Source organism: Archocentrus centrarchus, chromosome 6, assembly GCF_007364275.1.
Source record: "Archocentrus centrarchus isolate MPI-CPG fArcCen1 chromosome 6, fArcCen1, whole genome shotgun sequence".
Classification (NCBI taxonomy): domain Eukaryota; kingdom Metazoa; phylum Chordata; class Actinopteri; order Cichliformes; family Cichlidae; genus Archocentrus; species Archocentrus centrarchus.
The window spans coordinates 23,587,408-23,610,766 of NC_044351.1; the positions used below are offsets into that span (position 1 = coordinate 23,587,408).

Here is a 23,359-nt window from a genome sequence, read left to right on the forward strand (position 1 = left end):
GACCACCACAAAATAAGTGCCATAAAGTGTGTTCAACCAATGTCAAGCAAATCGACACAAATAGACACACTCACTCCTGGGGCCTTGTCCATATGGTGTCCATCAGTAACATTTTAGATGTCCTTTCAGTATGGCATAATAGGAGAGATAAATAGTCACTGGTCTTAAATAAGAGACACTATTTAGTCCCCACTGTTTTAAACTTAGCTATTTGAACTAAAATAAGTCTGATCAACTAATAACCAGTGACATGATTTCTTAGTTGGGCACGCTGCCATAACTTTAATTAACAAATTAGTTTAAAACCAGCTACGCTTCTGTTTCTTCTGACTCTCCATGTTGTTTGATGGGCTTGTAGAAAACAGGTGTGCTGTGTACTGGAGGGCCCAGGCTAACCCTGATTTCACCCTAAATGCACAAGTCCAACATCACACAGGCCAGTTTTCCATCTGCGGGGCACCTGCATGTGTAATACCAGATGGTTTTGAGCACAAATGTCAGCTAAATTAATTTGTGACCCCCCCCCCCCCTCGAACACAAGACTGACAGGAAACCAAATTTATAAATGGCATCTACCGCACCAGGAAAATGCAGAATTGATCTTCTTGAGTTTTGTATGCCATTTGTCTAATCCTAAACAACACAAGCTATGTTAAAATAAGAAAACATGGAAAGAAAGAATGAAAATTAACAATATTGAGTTTAATACTTACAGTTTCTTTGCTTTGAAAGATTCAGCAAATTCCCTGACACTGCGGAGAGAAGCTAGGTTGCACATCATGGCTTCAACTCTTGCTTTGTGCTGTTGAGAAAGAAAACACAGTATGATCAGAAAAAAAAAGAAGTAACAGCAAATTTAAAGAATTTCCAGCAACTTTATAGTTTTTGCCTATTTTATTTATTTATGTCATTAAAGAAAGTAGTGATCACAAGCCCAAGTTAAATTGCTCCATTCTGTTTCATTCCATAGGAAAATCCAGTGATTCAAGTAATTCCCCCAAAATTAAAAATTTCCTGGTGTGTGAATATCTGCCCTTGAAGGGTGATCCCTCTTCGGTTGCAGTTCTCAACTTTTTTCTTTTCTATACCCTTTTGTTTTTTTGTGTGTGAGTTTTTCCTACTTTTACCTTTGATTAAGACTCGTAAAAATCGTGCAAGAAGAATCCAGTTTGCAGTTACTGTCCTGTCTAAAGACTCTTAAGAAGCTCATAAGTTGTGACAGTGTCCTCTCCATGCACATTTATGTGTGGTTCATCTTACACCATATGTTGGGAGACAGGGTGAGGATAGGAGAGAGGAAGAGAAAGATAAATGACTTAAGAAGTGAATGCATAGCTGCATTTACACACTGCTAAAGACGAGCTAAATATTCATCATCCGCTCCATCCTCCTGTAGCATTGTGCTGCAGGGCAAAGGCCTCAGCAGAAATGCATGCAGGCCTAAAGGACCATATCTCTTTAATAAAAGCATACAATGGGGTTCATCAAGTGTATCAACTCACAGTCCTTCCATGCCTTCCTGTCTCTCCCCATTATTGCACTTTTCTCTTTATCTGCTGAGGCCCTTAACAGAAAAGCCAGGTTCAATCTACCTAGAACATATGAGCTCACATGGGACTCTGGCATATGTTAGCACGAGTGCGTGCAGCATGAACTGAGATGGAGCATGTAGATTCCAGACACCAAAGCATCCCTCATGCTCTGGTCTCTGGGCTCAGTAGCACCAGGTATTCTTCCTTCCTCCCACCCGCCATCCCAGAGGAATACTGTCAGCTCACATTACACCCGGAAGAGCATTCAGCTCTCCATCCGCCACCACTGGTATTGCTCCCCTGCATCCCTTCTCCTCTGATCTGATCTCCTGTCTGTGGGTGTCATATGGGAATGTCTTTCCTCAGCGTGTCTGTCTCAGCAGAGCTAAGTACACATGACACTCACAGCAAGGACGCTCCACGGAGCAGCGAGCACAAAGAAAACAATAAAGGGTTAAAAGCACCTTCTGATGGAAATGTGATTCTTCAGGCATTTTACAGACACCTTAACTGCCCCGGGGTGTATTTATACATGCATACACAGGCACATGCACGCCCGCACACGCACACAACAAATTCAATGTTGTGACTCAAGGGTAAAACCACGCTATCACACCATTATCTATGCCTGAATTATTCTCTTGATGCCACTCTATGCCATTATATGGATGCTATTACAGAGCATTAAAGGGCTGATTATGGCTATTATAGATATGATTATAGGGTACCTGCTTATATGATCTGTACACAGCAGTAATCACAGGTGAGAGGAGACAACTGTCTAATTTAATGACTTATATGTGCAGTATGCATTTACACTCCCTGCCACTTTCACAAGGTACACATGTACATAAATGCAGGTGGAGTGAAAAGTGTTTTTTGTAAAGAAATATATGGTCATGCACATATAAGGGAATGAGATAGTGAGAAAACATCTTCCGTTGTTTATTTTACTGTAAGAAAAATGATGTATAACTTCTGAACAAGGTCAGAAGAGACAGCAGTGTGATAATTAACAGGTCACTATAAGGCCTCCTCAACAGGATAGCTCTCTATGTGTGTATGACCAGCAGAGAAGATGAGAGCAGGTGTCAGCTTGACGAACACATATCCTCTTCTCTAGAGACATGGAGGAAAAGGAAAGGAGAGATGGAGTAATGGGAGACCAGAGGGAGGATAGAGGGGGGTTGAAGAGGGGCCACTGGAGCAAATCCAGCAGGGAGAAGGTGAGCAGCCTGCTTGCCCGCCCGCCTACCCTCCCCCTGCAGATTGAAGTCTTGCGAAGAAAATAAAGTTTATTGCCTGGAAAGAGGGGGAAAAAGCATGTAAAAAGCATTAAAGCGATGGAGGTGAACAATTAGACAGATGGCCAGGTTTTGGAAGGAGAAGAAGAAAAAAAGGAGTAGAAAAAGACAGGGAGAACGCACAGACGCAATCGTTCAGGGTTTTTATGAGGACCCTGACAACTCCTGGTCTCTTCAAGGGCGAAGGAAAAGTGAGAGGCAGCGAAGCCTCTCTGGTTAACTCTGGAGCAATCGCTGAGTAGGCAACACCACAGAGCTCAGCTCAGGGTGACAGTGCTTACCGGCCCCGGCTGCACAACCTATCGCTACAACTAAAACTAAACTAAAAAAGAAAGGCTAATTCTGAACCAAACGTGTAAATAAGCTCAAAAACTTCAAATTACTGCTTACATTCACAAAAAAGACATGTTCAGGACAAAAAACAGCAAGGTCACCAGGACAAAAACATCACCTGATGCCTCAGCCTGTCACTGCTGCCAACACCTCTCACCTGCCATCAACCCAAAAGAAGAGCCGTCTATGACAATGACCTTTAGGACGTTCACCAATAGGAAGGAAAGAAGGAAGGACCGAGAGCAAGGATGGAGAGAAATAGTTAAACTGTGCCAGCGTAAGTGGAGAAAGTTGGCAACTGCAGAGGTTCTCCTTCTCTATCCTGGTCTTTTCCATGCATACTGGGGAATGACATGTGATCACTGCTGAAAGAAAGATGGAGGAGGAGGAGAGGATAGATGGGGAAGCGCTCTAATACAATTATAACTGGGGCCATCCAATCCAATAAAATGAAGAAGTATTAGAGCAGGGGAGTCCCATCCTGTTCAATAAGATACTGGACCACTTTACTAACTCTTAAAACACACACACACACACACACACACACACACACACATGTGGGCACATACATACACACACAGGTACACACACTTCGCTGACCCCTTTAATAGCACAGAAGCCACCCCTAATGGACGCAAGCAAGTGGAACCACCAAATAATACACTGTCTTAATGCACTAGGCTCAATCTCATCCCCCTCTCCCCTTATCCTTCTCAGCCTTCACTCTCATACTTTAACCCCTGTTTCCATCTTCCCTCACCTTGCGCTGCTCACCACCTCGGCACCGCTTATAGATCACCAGTGTAGAGGCAACACTTAAGGAATCAAAAGAACCCCTATATATACAAAACACTTAGCCTGCAGATCCCGGTTAATGTGTCAGGCAAGGAGAAGAAGTGAGTAAAGGAAGACAATAAGTGTCCATTTCCTGTGGTTTGAAGCATCACTCCCTGCAAATATGAGATTTGCAATATTAATATAAAAGCAACAGCAATATAGAATGGACATATCCTAACCAGCAGGTGCCGAGGTAAGGTTTTGTAATGGCGATGAAAGTGAATGAGCAGGGAAGACACCATGTGAAAAGGGCACCTTATAAAAGCAATTAGAGAAATGACTTTGAGCCCCTCTTCTTGCTCTGTAGATTAGAACAGGCCTCGGAGGGAGGAACACCAAGGAACTCAGATTTCTATGACCTTGTCCGCAACACACCATACTAAATTGGCCATCAGCTTTTAAGACTCATATCATAGATATATATTTTTAGCAAAAAGAAAAAGAGAGAAGGAAGGAGGGGGAAACTGTGGAATGTGCAGGTCGTATATCATCCTGTCACAATTATGACGTTTGTTCATAAATACCAACCAATCTCCTCTCCACCTGGCTAAGTCACATGCGCTTGTGCCTATGCATGCGCTATATGCCAACAAAGAAATTAGACACACACACACACACATATATACCACGTGTAGAGAATGCACATGCACGCTGCAAATAAAGAAACAGACACATCTGGCTGGGTGCCCTACCACAGGTCTGAGAACTGACCTCTGCACACAAAGAGACTGAATACACACTCAGGTAACAACATGCATTCAGGCACCTAACACACAAATGAAAGCACGCATTCTGCACATTACAAACACTAACACACACAAACAAACAAATGCACGCGCGTACACACATCCACTTACTCACTGACATGCACGCACACTGCAATTAATAGGGAGGCAGGTCTCTGGTGAGGAAGAGAAAAGTGCCTGTTCAGCACATACAGGCAGAATATGCAATTTCCTCCAGTTAAGTCTGTATTAAATTGATTTCTTCTTTCTCTGACACGGACTGGGTTTTTCCCCTCTAATGAAAGCTGGATAATCTACAGGTTTTCCCTTTCCTGAAATCAAGTTACAAATCAAGCAATTGCAGGGGCAGATATGGGAAAGGTGAAGGAAGGACATGGGATGATTTTCCAGATGAGAAACATGAAGAATGAGGCGCATATGGGCCGACACTCGTAACGTGGACATCAGGGGCACCTGACGAGCTCGAGGAGGAAAAAGGCCAGGCCTCGGTTAAGTAGTCGTTGACATTTCTGGTCAGTGACAAGCATGGCATGTTAGTAAATGGGGCTCTAATAACTGTGATTAATTAAAGCCTTTAATTAATAAGCACTTCAGTGGGCTAATCATTCATTCAAACCCGACAAGGTGCCACAGAAAAAACACACTGAATCGAAAATGACTTTAAAAAAAAAAATAACAGAAATAAGTAAAGATAACCAGTAGAAGAGGAAGTATTGAGTTACTTTAATGAGTAAAAGCAGCAATACACAAATATACAAACAACCCCATTTAATCTCCTCTGTTACAAATGAAGGTTTAAAAGTAATATGTAATTTAAATAAACAAAAAGTAGTCATTATAGAGGGTGACATTACATAATTACATTTTATAACACTGGATTATTAACTAATGTGTAAGCAGAATTTTAATGTTATAGCTGGTGGAGGTGAAGCAGTTTTAAGTACTTTATATGCTGGCGTGTAATTTAATTTTACTGAATAGTGAGGCATTATATTTTATACGCTCATTACAGGTTTTCAAAATCTTTAACTTTAACTGTCAAATAAATTTAGTCAAGTAAAAAGTGCAATGTTTCCCTGTAATGTGGTGAACTGGAAGTATATAACAGCTTCTGTACTGCATACAATACCTTACAATACAGTACAGTAATTGAGTAAAAAAAACATTTCAGAACACACTGTAATGCTAAAAATATACTCATAATTTATAATTACACTTTATCTAGTCGTACATTAATTTATATAAAGTAAAACTGGAATATTACAAAAATGCAGCAAAGTATTGGGGTTTGACTTTTTTGTGCTATCGCTAGTAAATCTGAACTATGATCGTGCAAATATATAAGTTCTGTTCCCGAAAGTTGCAAAAGAGCAACAAAAAAAAAAAATAAAGGAGAACAATTTGTTGGCGTGTATCTGTGAGGTGCGTGGACTGCACACACAAAAGAAGTGCAAGACAGTTATGTATTGAAACTTGAGATGATCAAGCTTGGTGTTACTTTATAGCTACTGAGACTTTCTCTACCTTTCCAAAGAGACAGACAGGGCAGACAAGAGGAAAAATAAAGACAGAGAGAGGGGAAGACATGAGAGTAGACGACGAGAGAGGGAGAGAGAGAGAGAGAGAGAGAGACAGCGATGGGAAATGAAAAGGACAGGGCGGTCATCATAATTGCAGAGTTTGCTTTTCGGATGCAGACAGACCAGGGCCATGGGGCCTGAGGCAGATATCAGATTGCGCACAAACACACACATACGCACACACATACAAGCTTACACGTGCATCCTTATATACAAACATGCGCATGAAATATCCCACTGCCAGGCTGTGTAAGTATTTTTTCATTAAAGAAAAAACACAGTTAATGTAAAGTGTTTCTTTTTGGTGTGTGTGTGTGTGTGTGTGTTTGTGTTCCATAAAGAATCAAGTGTGAAGTGAGATAGGAACATCCAGCTTTCAATCCTAACAGTGTTACATTATAAAGCTTTCTGTGTCCGTGTGTGTGTGTGTGTGTGTGTGTGTGTGTGTGTGTGTGTGTGTGTGTGTGTGTGTGTGTGTGTGTGTGTGTCTCCAATTCTGCCTCTGCTTCCCTTCTCCCCTCCTTCATCCAGGGCACAGCCTGATCAGATTTACATTAAAAAGTGATGGAGATTTAAATAATGTGTCTATGTTCTCAGAAAGACATCAAGAGATTTTCATCTTATTCTACTCTTCTTCTCTGTCTCTTCTTCTCCATTTCCTCACCCTCTCCTGCTCCTATCTCCCCCCCTCATCTTACCCCCTCTATCTCCGCCAGATTCGCAGACAGTGCACATTTTCCTGCATGTCTTCAGTGTAACCGATACCCCTAACAACCAGGATTTTAATGCGTTCCATATTGCTCCCTAATATTTCAGATCTCAGAATAAGCACTGGCAATTACATATTTACACCCAACTTATTTTGCAATTCTGCACAGGGACTTTAGTGTCTGGCTGAACAGCACAAGCAGACTTAGCTGCTGATTATGTTGTGGTTAGATAACAAACGAGATGGAGAAAAGCTCCTGGACCCTGTGCATTTATATTGTATATACAACTTTCTATTTGGGGGTGTCAGCAATAAAGCTCCACTCGCTCAAGTACAAAATAATGCGTTCTTTTCAAGTGCGACAGTAATGTGATTGCTTTATCTAAACCTGCTAGTTTTACTCTGTTTAATTTCTCCTGAAACATTTGTGCTTTGTACCATCTCAGTATCCTGAGGCCTGGTAAAGCACCAAAAACATTTACACAAATGTATACTGTTGTAGTGAACACACATCGCTGTTCAGAGATAATAAATTAAGCCCCTTTGATTTGGTTATCCAAGCCGTTTTTGTATCAGCTTTATAAAAACATAAGCATAGCATAATTGAATAAGAAAAGAATCTTGCAATTAAGAAACGTGTAGGCCTTTGATGTGAGTAAGTGTATAATAGGCCTTTTGATGAGGGAGTGTTTTATACTCCGCAGGGCCTGGTATGCACTTTGATTAAAAGCTCTTTTGTTTGGCAATATTCTAAACTGCTTACCATTTTCCACTGTCACAATAGTTTAGTTTGGGAACACAAGAGATTCCGCCTTTTTCCTCGTCTCTCTCTCTCTGGGATAGAAAATCTTGTCTTCTCTTATATGAAATCGCACAGTAGAGATACTCTGAATGAATGTAAGCGTGACCTTTTAGCAAAGAGCTAAAAGGGGGGCACCACCTGACATCAGAATGTTTATTTTTATTGTCATCATTATTTCAATTTCCAAAGTCATAAGCACATTCATCAGCAACCGACAAATGCAGTCGCTAAAGCACGATTTACATGATCCGTCCTGTCTGCTGATAAGGGCAGTTTTGCATTCTGTTAAAACGCTACGCAGATTTGAATAATAGGATTCCCATCATGTATCTTCAGCCCCTTGTCGCCTGATAATAGCCTAAAACACTCTCGTTGAAGAATGTAATAAATGCATCATGTGACCTCAGCAAAGGTCGAGGGTCGTCGAGCCACAGATCGTCAACAGAACGCTGGCATGACAGAGAATAAATGATGCCTTGTAAACAAATTGAATTATTGCCTTAATTCATGCAGTCTGATTCAATTTGCTGGAAGAGGGATCCTACACAAGGGAACAGAGGATTGAAGGAATGACAGCAAGCAAGAAGGAAAGAAAACGAGGACGTGGACAGGCACCTTTCCCTCCATCACTCCATCCCACAATGTCTTTGGCTCCACTGAAGGAAAGTAACTACATTAACAGTCCTGATCATCTCACAAGACTTTGTGCTACTTTCTGTAGACGGCGGGTCTTCTTTTTGTCTCTCATCTAAATGTATTAAGCTTGTGTCAAATTGAGTTTGAGTTGGACCACTGGGCTGATTTTCTGCCCTGGCGCTAACTGGGTGACAACAAACAGGAGACAAATCTGAATTTTATACATGCAACATGTTGCACAGACGTCTTAAGGTTTCAGAAATAAAAGATGATCTTTTCTAGAGTGAAAGTAGAGTGGAGAAAGGGTGAAGCAGTGGAAAAAGGATGCCTAAATCTGAAGAAATCTGCTTATTGTGATGGGCAGATGGGAAAGCCCATCTCCTATGGTACAACCCATGAACCTAAAAAACACTATATAAACCATCAGTATTAACTTTGGTCTATCACCCAAAGCTACATTAGGTCTCTCCTCAGTTTGCTCCTTAATTCCATCAGAGTAATCCCACATTATTGCCCTCTAACAGTACCCTAAACGGAGAATAAAAAGTTTTCTCCCCTCTAGCAGTGTATTACCAGGAAACAACAGGCCCTCTCCTCATTAAGTTATAGATATAAATGCTCCAAAGCATGAAATTACCCCCGAGCCTCCCTCTCCAAATAACCTGGTTTGCAAACAAATGATCCGAGCACAAGCAGTAAAAGGCAGATTATTAAAATAATAGGAGGGATTTAAATTTGCATCCACAGAACAATTCGGCAAAGGACTATGCAATTACTCCTCCTCTCCTCCTCCCCTGTTCATTCCACCTCTCTATACTGGCAAGCCTAGAGTCCCTCACACTTTATAATGTCCATCTGTTCTATCTAAGAAACAGGAGAACATTCTGGTCTCTTCAGGTGCATCTGCATTTGTGTTGATGGAGCTAAATACAGGGATATGTGAACTAATCTGGTAGTTTCTGGTGCTTTGTCAACTCAAAACCACAATCAATTCACATACTCAGCCCTCACCCTAACACAGCATTTCTCTCTTTCTATGATAAATATCCAACTTTATCCCGAGACAATAACAGTGCCTCCTCCTGTGCTGTGGTAAATGGGGAGTGATGAGAGAGTGAGGTAAGCAAGAACGGACAAGGCAAAGGGTGCTCAGATCTGCATTACCTCTGAGTTATGGCCTCCATTTGCATCTCAATCAGCCTCTTTGGAGAGCCCAGCACCTTGGTAACACCCCCATCACACCGCAGCCACCCCAGGTAATCAGGGAGATTTAGTGGGACTGGCAGCCTACCATGGGCACCCCCTGGCTGGGGCTCGCAGCTCATTCCTAGCCCCTGGTCTCGCTAAGGGCCCTCTGGGCCACATCCAAACACTGGAGAATGGCAGCACTTAACAAGACTGAGGAAGACCAAAATAGACGAGCAGCAAGAACAGGCCATAAAACAGAAGGAAAACAAAGCACCCGTGCGATTGTAATAGATCTTCCCGCATAGATGTCTGCATAGTGCTCTGTATTGCTGCCTCATTATAGCAGGGGGTGAAAGGAAAAAAAAAAAGAAAACAAATTTGAACTTGTGACCTCAGGTGAGAACATTTTGTCTCTGAGCTGATGATGGCACTGACACCATCGTGCTGCACCCCTGCAGCAAAATCAGGCTCTTTCTAACATGTAATGGGAGTATGTGCACCCACAAACAAGCACACATGCACACAGCCACATGGTGTGATTTGCAGATAGCGAATGCTCCACTTGAGACTTGCCTCTCTAGTTAGCGCTGTCTCATGGCTGGACCCTGCTAAGGTATTATTACCCACAGTCAGCCCTATTGATATTGTGACTCCAGCATTTGTTCACCTCCTTGTTACTGCCTGGACCCCAGCACAGTGTCCTATCTGACTGTGTGCATGGTTTGCGAGTGTGTGTGTGTGTGTGCGCTTGTGCATCTAAGACCTCTGGGCATGAGAGCAGTCACTTTGCACAGTAGAAGACGAGAGGCTGAGGAGGCTAATAGAGAACCACTGAACACACCAGGGGCCTAATCAAGTGCGAAGGACACATACCCATAGCTCCAAAGCTCTCTCTTAAACAAACACTCTGGCCTTTCTTTCTCCCTCTAATCTCACAGATGCTCACAGACACCGGTGCCGCTTCGCACAAACACTTTGTAAGCAAAACTAAATATGAGAAAGAGGGGCGAGACCAAACTTTACCTGCAAATACAGATGGCTCGGGTGACCACAGAAAAAAAGGAAAACAAAAGGGAAGCAGAAGGAGTGCGAGGACTGAAGATGGAAAGACTAAGAATGAGGAGCTGAGTTTCAGTTATCAGAATCAAATATTAGTGGGGGAAAAAAATGGGGAGTGGGCAACATTAATCAAAGTGTTCACCTAGTGGGCAGCCATATGGCAGATCAGCACGCCAACAGTGCAAACTTGCTGATCTTCAGTAACGGAGTGCAATTAATTCCACTGGCTGCATTCATCTCTTCCTCACACACTGAAGGAAGGGAGGTAGAAAAGAAGGAGAGAGAACAGAGGAGGGTTTGTTATGACTCTTTACTCTTCCTCCTAAACTCTTTTTTTTTCTGTCTCTCCCTCTCAAAGCAGAGGAATCAAACCCTGGTGATGAATGAGGTGGACACAGGGGCCTCAGGTAGCTCCTGTGGTGATGGTGGGGGGAGCAATGAGGGGTGAGTCAAGAAAAAGGGAGAAATTAGGAAGCGGCGGGGACAGGAGGAAACAATGGTGGTGAGGGATTAGCTTATTGTAACATTTGTCCAAGGCATTTGTAAGACCTTAAAATCTATATTTATGTGTGTCTTATTTCCCTTCAAAGTCTTATTTTTTCCAAATGAACACAACCTAGTTTAAAATCAGAAAAATGCCACTGCATTTACTAAAAGTTTATAGGGGAAACTGTACCAACAGCATCACCAAAATGACTAAATCAGAATGCAATTCTATTTACAAACCACCATAATGAGTGTAAGGCACGCACAATACCACTGGTCAAAAAATAAAGCCTCATAAATACTATGTAAATCCCATTACCCAGCCCACATAATAGCTTTTTACACAAGACTTTGCAAATAAAACATTGTGTCTATTAACACTTTCCGACTCTCCCAAAAATTATACGAGTGCCCATAAAACCCTTTGAAAGAAGGCTGAAAACTTTGCAAAGGTTTGTAATTTGCCTCTATTTGTCAGAGAGTAGAGAATTAAAGTTTGCCCCTTTTAACAACTGAGGCACAAAAATGCAGATTAACCTCAAAACTCAATCTCAATACATCTACACAGAAGTCTTTCTCCGCAAGATTAAACCAAATACGATGTGTTTTTTTTTTATCATAAATCAATTCATTAAAATGTAAATTAAAAGAGAAAAATGATAATGATAAGTAATGTCATTCTCAATCGCATCTTTTTTTTTTTTTTTCAGTTGGGTAGGGAAAGCAAATGATGAACAAAGATGACAGAACAAAGTAAACACAACCTGACCCCCACACACCCACCTTCATGGCCCTCAAACCTCTTCTGGTTTTATGTAAAATTAGCGTCTCCCCCGGCTCTTAACACAAGCTCATCTCCATTAGCCGCAACATAGTAAAACAGACTCCTCCAAATGAGTTGTGAATATGCAATCCCCTGGCCCTCTCAACTCTCCCGTCCATACAAAAATACTGCATCTGCTCTCTCACCTCCATATCTCTTGTAAGTCAGCTCATCCCATAGGCCTAGTCACCATACTACCCATACCAATATCATAAATGACTGTGGGGGAAGCCTTCATTAGGGCAGCAATGCCCCTCCACCCCCCCTAATCAGGGCATTTTCCTCTGGCACATTGGGATGATGGTTTATGGCCCAAACGGGGTTCTGTTAATGAGGAAGTATACATGTCTCCATTTCCTGTCTAGCCAGGTCGGCAGTTCCTGTAGTTGAGTCTATTATAATCACATTGCTTTTTTTAATGAGTTATATTCATCTTGGTAGAGCATCAGACACCACAAAACCCATAAATGCACATAATACAAATCTACTTGTGCTAAATACTGTGATATAATCACACAGTAGTGAATATTTTGTCTTTATCTCTTACAAACATTGTGGAACTATTCACTGCACTCCAAGCAACACTGCTTTAAACCAGTATGACGACAGCCGAATTACTGCAAATGCCACAGCAAATTCTGTTACAGTGCCTCCACAAACGCTCTGCTTTTTCACATACTGCTCATTCTTCTCAATCTCCCTCTCTACACCTCTGATCTCTCACTGCCCAGGTCTTTATTTCTCTCCATCATCCCCTCTTCACTTCCAGGCTTCACTGACATTAACCTGGAGCACTCACTTTTTCCCATGGTTCTCCATGTTGCTCTCCACATGTCAGCGCAGGAGGCTTTATGGCCCACATCCATCAGCGTCATGTGCCAGGATTTATGGGAGATGGAGTCCAAACCCAATAGCTCTGAATCCGTCTTGCTGAAGCTGACCCCTGGGCTCCTGTGCGATGTAATAGATGAGCATCCTTGCACCCTGCCCCCACATAACCACACCTCACTCCTACATGCTCCCCTTTCTTCACCCCATCCTCTTCTCCTTCCTTCAGCTTTCATGAATTTTCTCCCCTCTTTGCACATAGGTCCAGTCCTCTACGCTGCCCTAGTTGGCTCTTCTTGGTCATTCATCCAAACGCTAATGGAGATTTGGTTTCCAAAAAATTAATGAAGCAAACTCATTCAAGGAAATATCCAAGCGCACACTGGCCCACATATGCACACCAGTCATATTTGAGTTGATTATCCATTGCTGTGTGTATAGGGTTGCATTTGGGCTAATTTATCATTATACTGTATTAAAACGTAGAAGTGCCCTTCAAAGAAAAGATGAGAGGCAGAAATGATCTCTGTTCACAGACAGACCTGTAGGATTGAAAAAGGCCTGTCATGTGATTATGTCCCGTAACAGCTGTCTTACAGAAGAAGCTCGGCTAAATTAGATGTAAATTTTTTCAGTGTATTCTGTGTTTTAATTCAGATCTGCTTTCCAAAATCATAATATGACTTAAAATCTTTTCATCTGAAGAAGAGAAGACAAAAAGCTTTTCTTCTGAGTTGCAAGTTTTCTGTTCTAGTACAGCTCACGTGCAATTTACAGTGACCCCCAAAGGAAAATCTAACACTTTAAGTTACTTCAGATGAAGAAAGACAAAAGCAGACTTTCACATTTCCAGCTTTCCAACCAGCCTGATCTCACAGAAATATGTGAAATTACTTCTTAAGAGCACATTATGTGGTCTTGTCAGGTAATTTGTTGATATAACATGCCTGTATCATAGATGCTATGCCAAAAAAAAAAAAAAAAAAAAATCACATTTAAAGGTGAAGGATGTGGTGGTGGCTGAGTGTCAAACACAAAACTCTGTCAGGAGACTCGAGTTATACTGTATGTCACCACCGTCAAGCACTTGAGACCACAGTAACCTGAATCTAATGGCTCCTTTTTATATCATAGCACATGCACAGACATGGCAAATGTCTGGTTTTGAGATTTTAAGAGTTGAGTGGAGGAAAGTTAAAATAGTTCTTCTTTTAGTAGCCCAGCCTCTGGGGTGCAAAGCAAGCGAGTGCATGTCGCCATTTCCACTTTTTAGTTGGTCACCAATCTCGCTGTATCTTTTTCCTTCTTTATGAAGTCTCAAAATTTGCCTTTCTTGTCCATGCGCGGCTATAATGCAGACATGCCCATAGATCCAAAACTGAAAAAAAGGCAGATGATTGCTCAGAAAATTATCAGTTTAGTTGCACCAAATTTCTACTTTGGGATCTGTGATTTCAAAGCAGTCTTTATAAAATATTTATTTTAATTGTTCAAAATAGGTAACACTCTACCTGTCAATACAGAAATAATGCCAATATTAAGAACTTATACAATTTAAAATTTGACAGAAGATTTTATTAGTTAATTCATAACATTATATCCATTAGTTAAATGGAAATGGACTATCTAGCTGATGTGTTACTGTCTCCAGCTGAATCTAGCTTGACAGGCCTACTGTGACACAGTGGTTTATTTAAATTGTAGTCACTAAGCTATGAGTGGATAATTAGTATTTGGAAGAAAGTCTTCACAAACAGTTACTTAAATAGACTTAGGATTTCATATTTAATAACTTTCCCCTTTCAGGGATAAAGTCCATCTATTATGACAGACAGAACAAAAAGTTTCAGCCAAAGTTTGAGTCCCTCTTCCTCTTCATGTTCCACAACTGAATTAATCAGCAGAGCTGCATGTGGTCTACATGTAACACTGACCAAGGGAGCTGGATGTCAAAGGTCAAACTGTGTTCACTGGCTTACAGCAGGTTTTATTACAGAGTTATTTGATATATTTACCAAACCTGTTCACCTTCTAACCTGTTTCTATATAGAGCTGGTTATCTAAAAAGTTGATACACACACACACACACACACACACACACACACACACACACACACACACACACACACACACACACCTCTCAATTGGAACACGTGAAATAATATTGCCCTGCGGCCCCCCAAACAGGTTTGGACCCTAATAAATGCTTTACACTTTGAAAGAACAGCAAGGTAGCTTGGACACCTTTGAGCCTCCCTCAACACACACACACACACACACACACACACACACACACACACACACAGGCTATGCCTGGTCACAGGTCAGGAGCGCTTGTAGTTCTCTGAGGTAAAGGAAAGCATAGGCGCTTGAACTTGTAATATGCTCCTCTCTCCCCTGGTGCCACTTGTTGGGGGTTTTAGTGCAGGGGGAAATTACACTAGCTCACTAGCCATGTGTCAGACTCATGCTGAAAATGAGGGCTACACATCCACAAACACAGACACACATGACCAAACAGCTAAACCTTAGAGTAAGTGAGACAATAGCTGTATGACAGATGAAGCAGTGGTGAATGTGTGGGTGTTATATTTACTGCAGACCATCACTCATCAACAAAGCAAACCATGAAAACAGTGGTAAAGTTTTCTGTGTCTGAACAGTCCAAATGTTAAATGCTCATCAACTAACATTCCCACAGGTGAGTCTGCTGGATGAAGAGAATAAAGGATATGACCTGACTTTTCCCTCTGAACAGCAGTAAAATATAGTAACACAGTGGTTTGTTTGAGCTGCAGACACAAAAAAACAATCACAGACAATGAATCTGAGAAATCTGTACTGTAGGCCTAATCACATGCAAGTATGTAGGCTTAATCATGCGTCAGAATGATGCTGGCTCTTTCATCACCAAAATGAACACAACATATAACGTAGCCCACGAGTCAGATGTGAGCTGAGAGATAATCGTTGGTATGGGGCAAGAGAGAATGAAACTAATAAAAAGGCAGTGTATCAAAGTATCGCAGCTGAGCATTAGTCACGTGAGGGCAACTACGCCACAACTCTGGTGTTCTCTAAATGAATCCCCCTCGTCCCGTGCTTGATTTATGGACCTGTAAAAACACACGTTGTTTTTAATCTATTGCTGCCTGAATCTGCCTCTCTAATGAAATGTGGATCTCTGTGTGTGTGTGTGTGTGTGTGTGTGTGTGTGTGTGTGTGTGTGTGTGTGTGTGTGTGTGTGTGTTTTGAAGGGCATGCGTGTGTGGGTGGGTGTGTGTTTGATAATGATGTATAGGCTAAGGTCTAATTCTTTGAGCATGAATTTTCTCTCTGATAAATATGCATCCAGTTACACAGACTGATTAAGCTGTAAACCAGTGTTAACTCCGTGTCAAAGCACATACAAACATGCAGACATACATACTTACAAGTGCACATGCACACAAGCACACAAACAACTTCCCAGAAAATAATGATAGCCATGCCTGGGGCAGGATTATTTGGATGCCTGGAGCAGTTCACGGGTATCAATTCCATGAGACCAGACTGCAGGATATACCCTATAAACACAAGTCAAAGGCTCAGCGACACAGCCATATCAGCAGAAAACACTTTACACAGTCAAAAAAAGATGACTTGCAGAGTTCTGCACCGAAATCCAACTCCATATAGTGTGGAGAAATTAAATAATTCAAAATAAACAAAATTATATATATATATATATATATATATATATATATATATTTATTAAGATTTCTAGGTGTGTGAAGGGCACATCTTTAAAATCTTTAACATCTTTAAAAAGGTTCCATCTCATCCAGTTTTAAAAAAAATAATTTTTTTGTTTTGGAGAGCTTTGAGGCTGTTGGAGATTCATGACCAGTCTGACGTTGAAATTTGTGACTTATAGTCAGAGAAGGCAGTTGCTGACTTGCTGTGACACACTTGTCTGTTCATTAGTGGACAATCCCAATGTCCTTCTTAACCAACACAAACCAAAACAGGCTACAAACATTTACAGCACCCCCCCCCCGACCCTACCCCCTCTGTCTCATATGTGAAATGCAACCAGACATTGTAGGGCATTGAACACACTCATTAGGTTCCCATCTCATGATGGTGAGAGACAGCATACAACTATATCAATCTCACAGAGACATCAAACACAGAATTACAGCTAATTAGCCTATTGCATCTCCTATGAACTTTATCTTGGGATCTGAGAGCTTATGGTAATTTCAAACTGTGCTAAAGATGCTAAAAAAAAAAAAAAAGCTCAGGGTAATGGCAGATAAATGTTATAGCCAGTTGCCAGATGGCTTCTGCATTCAACATTACTATGTTTGCTTGTTTGGCAGACATCAACTAAGCCTCGGTCTATTTGGCTGCACCCTATTACAATTGGCTCATCTCTTGATTTAAAACAGAGTGTGCACTGGACGTGTCTCTCTGTGGTCAGCACTTCTCAGACTTCAATAAAAACATTCTCTGCTGGCAGACAGAAAAAGAGAGAGAGAAAGCGTGAAAGACATCCAAGCAACCTCTCACCTCTCTCATCATAAGAAGCCCTCATCCCAGGGCTATGGGTCTTCCTTCAGAGGGAAAAGTGAAAGAGAGAAGGATGAAAATCTGTCAGGTTCAAACAACAAAGAGGTGCTGCCTTACACATCCTTCCTGAACCCGTCCCCTTCAGTGGCAGTGACATCATTTAAATCATTTAAATCCTCCCCAACATGACCTATGGCAAGTGACCCATCATTCTAACGCTCACACCTCCTTGTGAGACGGCTGCCGAACTGCTTATTTAGCAGAAAATATCAACCGGCTAACTATGTGATTTATTCAAAATTATTCCTCCACGGTGCTCCTTCACACAAAGCATTTGCCCATAGTTCACTGTGGTCCAGGCAATTAGGAGCAGGCCACACCTCTTCAGGAGACAGAGCACCTGGCTACGGCAGACAGACATAAGGAGGAACAGAGCTGAGCGGCACACAGCTTTTCACGGTGGGCTGGAATAACTAAGCAGAGCGCTGAGGGAGAGAGAGAGTGAGGAATGCAAGCCAGGCACTTTAGGATTCATTTAGGTTCCCCATCTCCCTGGTCACTTTATTAGCAGTCTGGGAAGAGTGATGCATGTCCCAAAGCTATGCAAAATGCATAATCAAGCATTTAAATACACACCATGCGGATGGGTGTGCGCAGTGTTCATGTGTGTGCACATACATACTGAACTTGAGGAGTGTATTGCAAAGATGCACAATCAAACACACACATGCACAAAATGGTTTCTACCTTAAAACTTCAAGGCATTCAACTCTTACAGTTATGTACTAACAGTCTATACTACACAAAGCCTCCTTTAGTATTCCCACAAGCTACACTGGAACCGTCACCTGTGTAATACAAAGAAATCCTCAGTGGTACAGTATATTACAGTAACTCCTATTGCTGCTCCTTAGCCCTGTATGGTCACTTGTTGGAGAATAAATTTGAGTAAAAAGGGGGGGTCTCCTCATCAAATTTACATATCATGGGTACACCTTAATTCAATCCATCCTTTCTGCTCTCAAGCTGACGTAGAGAGTAGTTAAAGGCATGGGACTGGGGATCCTTATTCACATGCAGAGTTCAAGTAGAAAAACAAGCAAATAAGCAAATAAAGAGAGATGAGAATGTCTCCCTGGAGAGGCAGATTCATGCTGCTAACATGCAAAGAAACAGAACGATTTGTACAATCCTGGAAATAAAAGAGAACCACCTCTACCTCTGTGATTTAGTGGATGCACCTGAGGAGAGGATTGGGTGAGCAGAGGGAGGTGCAGGTGTAATCTTGCTATGGTCTAGAGACAATCTAAGGGGCTATTTAAGTACAAGTCTTGACATCACCAGCCACAGTCACCTTTGGATTTATCTGAGCTTCTACAGTGATATGTAAGCAAAACCCCACACTGAAGAAATTGCCTCATTTTTATGTGAGAAAGAAAGAAAATAAGTTCAAGCATCTTTTGGTCTTGTACACAAATATGGAAAGAATGGAGGGAGTGATGACAGATAGATTGGTACAGCATCTCCAGGGATGCAGATGCTGTGCGTTGTGGTGAAAAGTTCATTTCCCAGTCTATCCACATTTCTACCATCACCCATATCCATGAGCTGTGGGTATTGACTGGTAGAATAAGTGGTGGAAATGAGCTTCCCCCAAGTGGTGTCTGAGCTTACCCTGAGAGATAGGCTGAGATCCTCACCCTTTCAGGATAGGCTCCAAGTAAAGCCTTTTACATCAAAGGGAGCCCGCTGAGGTGGTTCCAGTGTCTGTCTAGAGGGCTTCCCAGGTGAGGTCTTTCAGGCATATAAAAACAAGTGGAGAGGCATGGCAGATGGGACAAGCTGGAGGAATTACGCCTCTCAGCTGCTGGTTGGGATGGTCGTGATTTTCAAATTGTCTATTTCTGTCTTTAATTGTTTTTAAAATAAATATATTTTGCAATCATTTCTTTTCCTAAAATATTTAATATCACTTGTTTTTAATCAACATCTGGTAATATTGTTCTACTACTTAGAAGCTGACCACTAAACACCAAAAAAAAAAGCAAAAAAAAACCATGTTGCTAACAACCCAACATCAAACCAGTAATGTGTGTGCTGTGCGTTGTAATTTGACACAATTTTACAAACTGAAGAAAGCTGAAAACACAAAGACGACTACAGCTGCACAGAGCTCCTTCAGTAACAGAAACCAAAATGAGGTCCACATGGTAAAATTAGATAATAGGCATCGTGCACGTCTACCACATCTGTGCATGTCAGAGTCTACTAATTCCCCAGTAAAAAATGAACAGTGTTTTTGCTTGAAACGTCCATCCTTAATCGGTATCCTCCCAGAAGAGCTTGATATGTGGATACCAGTGTACCAGTGTTAAGTCACATCTGCAAGATAGAAGATCTGAAAATGATTAATTATGATATACTGGTTACTCTGGGAGCAGAAGAGAGTGCTACAGCCCTGCTCACTGACCTGGGAAATGGGCTGCAATTTCCTTAATCATTTAGGAAGATAAAAAAAAAAAAAAAAAGAGGAAAAAGTGGTAGGGGTCTGAAAGGTAAGTGAGGAGGGTTCAAGACTTTTGAGGCCCTTCTAAAAAGAATGGGGGGCGGGGGCATGGTGCAAGGGAGAAGTGAAGAACACTGACTAAAAGAGCAGCATCCTGAGGCGCTGGAGGGTCTGCGACGGACCAGGTCAGCATTTCACATGTGTCAGTTCATGTTGGCCCAAACGAGAGAAGCCTGGCTATAGCGTGGTATGTCATGGTGGCCAGCGGGGCGCAGGGCCTGTCCTGTCAGACTGACACAGGAGGTTATGCAGTACACACGCACAAGTTTCCAGGCCAGTGTGATTCAGGTTAAAAGCAGAGTGGGGGTGACAGCAAAGGGTTTGAAAGCATGCATGTATCCCAACATACACAGTCGTGCAGGGAAGTAGATTTCGAGAGGAAATCTACTTCCCTGCAATGACATCTACTCCCCTGCATCTACTTCCCTCGTCTAGAACTTTGCCACCTCATATTGCTGTATGTAGGCCATGACGCATAAACATGTGGCATTATCTTATAAATCATAAGCCACCAGCAGGGAGAAGCCAGTGCGCCTCGGTGAGAAGGTGCATCAGGAAGGTATGGGAACACAGCTTTATGTACTGACATCAAGGTTGGACTGCCTTCTTTCTGTCTGTCTTTCAAAATCTTTTCCATTTCTGCTTTGTTTAAAAAAAAAAAAAAAAAAGAAAAATCCAGTTACTCCACCTGAAATAGATGGTTGGAAAGGAACATTGTGTGTCATTGATTTGGATCTTAATTTATCCTACAGCAGGAAGCAAATAAAAAAAAAAAAACAACAAAAAAAAACATATCTACATATATATCTCTATAGATCCAAAGGCCTGATAACAATGGTAAAGATAGCAGTTTGTGGTAGAGGGTTATGAGTGCATTCTCTGCCTGATTTTCATATTCACCCAAGGACTGTCTGTGTTTTAGGCTGTCTGCCTGTCTGTATAAATGACCGCTGCTTATCAGCTCTCCGCCTGTCTTGCTCTTCCTCTCTGGCCTGTGTTAATGTTGCTGTTTGACATTGCAAGCAGCAGGCTTTTTTTTTCCCCCCAGCAGCCTCAGTGGACACTAGGCTTTAGCCTAATTGGTTCCAGAGCAGACCCTGACAGAACCTCTCCTCAGCGGCACACAGCCATATTAACACCCCCCCCCCCCCCCCCCCTCCCACCCCGACACACGCACACACAACAAAAACAAGCACAGCAATCAGTGACTAACTCTCTAATTAACGCCCTTACAAAGCATCTCATTAGCATGTGTTGTAGAAAGGGGCAGTGAGGGAAATGAGCATTTTAGATTTAAAAAAAAAGGAAAAATTACAAAATAAGACCTAGCCATGTGTATGTGTATGTTATATTCTACTCAGGGGCCAAGGGCCTTGGTTGGCCCACCAAGCAATGGTCTACAGCTCAAGGGAGTCCATTACAGCTCTCTGAGGGAGACACTGGAATCAAAGATAAGCATAAATTTAAAGGCAATCAGGAAAAATACATCTCTGGCATGCAGACAACACTTTAGTTGTTAACCAGCAACTTAACCTGTTTATACTGTGACTGGAATAGGAGATGGGTAGGTAAAAAGCTATTGAAAAGAGAGTATGTCATTGTAGTGTCAGGCAAGAGCCAAGAGCTGCAGCACTTTGAAATTTGAAATTTGAATGATAAGGCTCTCTGGAAAAAACCTAGATGACAATACTGCTTTCAGCACTGCTGGTACTGCTGGTATTTGTTTAGACTCTTTCTCTCCAATTGGTCTTTCAGAGTTAACTTCAATAGTTACTTCCTCCAAACCAGCAACATGTTTATTAGATCCCATTCCTACTAGACTGTTCAAAGAAGTCTTTCCAATTATTGATGCTTCAATCTTAAAAATGATCAATCAGTCTTTATTAGTTGGCTATGTACCACAGACCTTCAAGGTGGCTGTAATTAAACCTCTACTTAAAAAGCCATCACTTGACCCAGCTGTCTTAGCTAATTATAGGCCAATCTCCAACCTTCCTTTTCTCTCAAAGATTCTTGAATGAGTAGTTGTAAAACAGCTAACTGATCATCTGCAGAGGAACGGTTTATTTGAAGAGTTTCAGTCAAGTTTCAGAATTCATCACAGTACAGAAACAGCATTAGTGAAGGTTACAAATGATCTTCTTACAGCCTCTGACAGTGGACTCATCTCTGTGCTTGTCCTGTTGGACTTCAGTGCAGCTTTTGATACTGTTGACCATAAGATTTTATTACAGAGATTAGAGCTTGCTATAGGTATTAAAGGTACTGCACTGCAGTGGTTTGAATCATATTTATCTCATAGACTCCAATTTGTTCATGTAAATGGGGAGTCTTCTTCACACACTAAGGTTAATTATGGAGTTCCACAGGGTTCTGTGCTAGGACTAATTTTATTTATATTATACGTGCTTCCCTTAGGCAGTATTATTAGAAAGCACTGCATCAATTTTCATTGTTATGCAGATGATACTCAGCTTTACCTATCAATGAAGCCAGATGACACACATCAATTAATTAAACTGCAGGAATGTCTTAAAGACATTAAGGCCTGGATGACCTCTAATTTCCTGCTTCTAAATTCAGATAAAACTGAAATTCTTGTTCTCGGCCCCACAAATCTTAGAAACATGGTGTCTAACCAGATACTTACTCTGGATGGCATGACTTTGGCCTCCAGTAACACTGTGAGAAATCTTGGAGTCATTTTTGACCAGGATATGTCCTTCAATGCACATATTAAACAAATATGTAGGACCGCTTTTTTGTATTTGCACAATATTTCTAAAATTAGAAACATCCTTTCTCAGAGTGACGCTGAAAAGCTAATTCATGCATTTATTACTTCTAAGGTGGACTACTGTAATTCATTATTATCAGGCTGTCCTAAAAGCTCCCTGAAAAGCCTTCAGCTGATCCAAAATGCTGCAGCTAGAGTACTGAAAGGGACTAGAAAGAGAGAGCAGATTTCTCCCATATTGGCTTCTCTTCATTGGCTCCCTGTTAAATCTAGAATAGAATTTAAAATTCTTCTCCTCACATACAGGGTCTTGAATAATCAGGCACCATCTTATCTCAAAGACCTCATAGTCCCATATCACCCCAACAGAGCACTTTGCTCTCAGACTGGTGGCTTACTTGTGGTTCCTAGGATACTTAAGAGTAGAATGGGAGGCAGAGCCTTCAGCTTTCAGGCGCCTCTTCTGTGGAACCAGCTTCCAGCTTGGATTCGGGAGACAGACACCCTCTCTATTTTTAAGATTAGGCTTAAAACTTTCCTTTATGATCAAGCCGATAGTTAGGGCTGGATCAGGTGACCCTGAACCATCCCTTAGTTATGCTGCTATAGGCCTAGGCTGCTGGGGGGTTCACATAATGC

At 41.7% G+C, this 23,359-nt stretch overlaps 1 protein-coding gene across 1 annotated transcript in view; it reads right to left on the reverse strand.

The window, feature by feature from the left end:
• Positions 1–23,359, reverse strand: part of wwox (WW domain containing oxidoreductase) — a 135,067-nt gene that overhangs the window by 95,709 nt on the left and 15,999 nt on the right. The window contains exon 6 of the mRNA XM_030731489.1: positions 714–802. Within this exon, the coding sequence (XP_030587349.1) occupies positions 714–802 (89 nt within the window). The remainder of the gene's footprint in view (positions 1–713; positions 803–23,359) is intronic.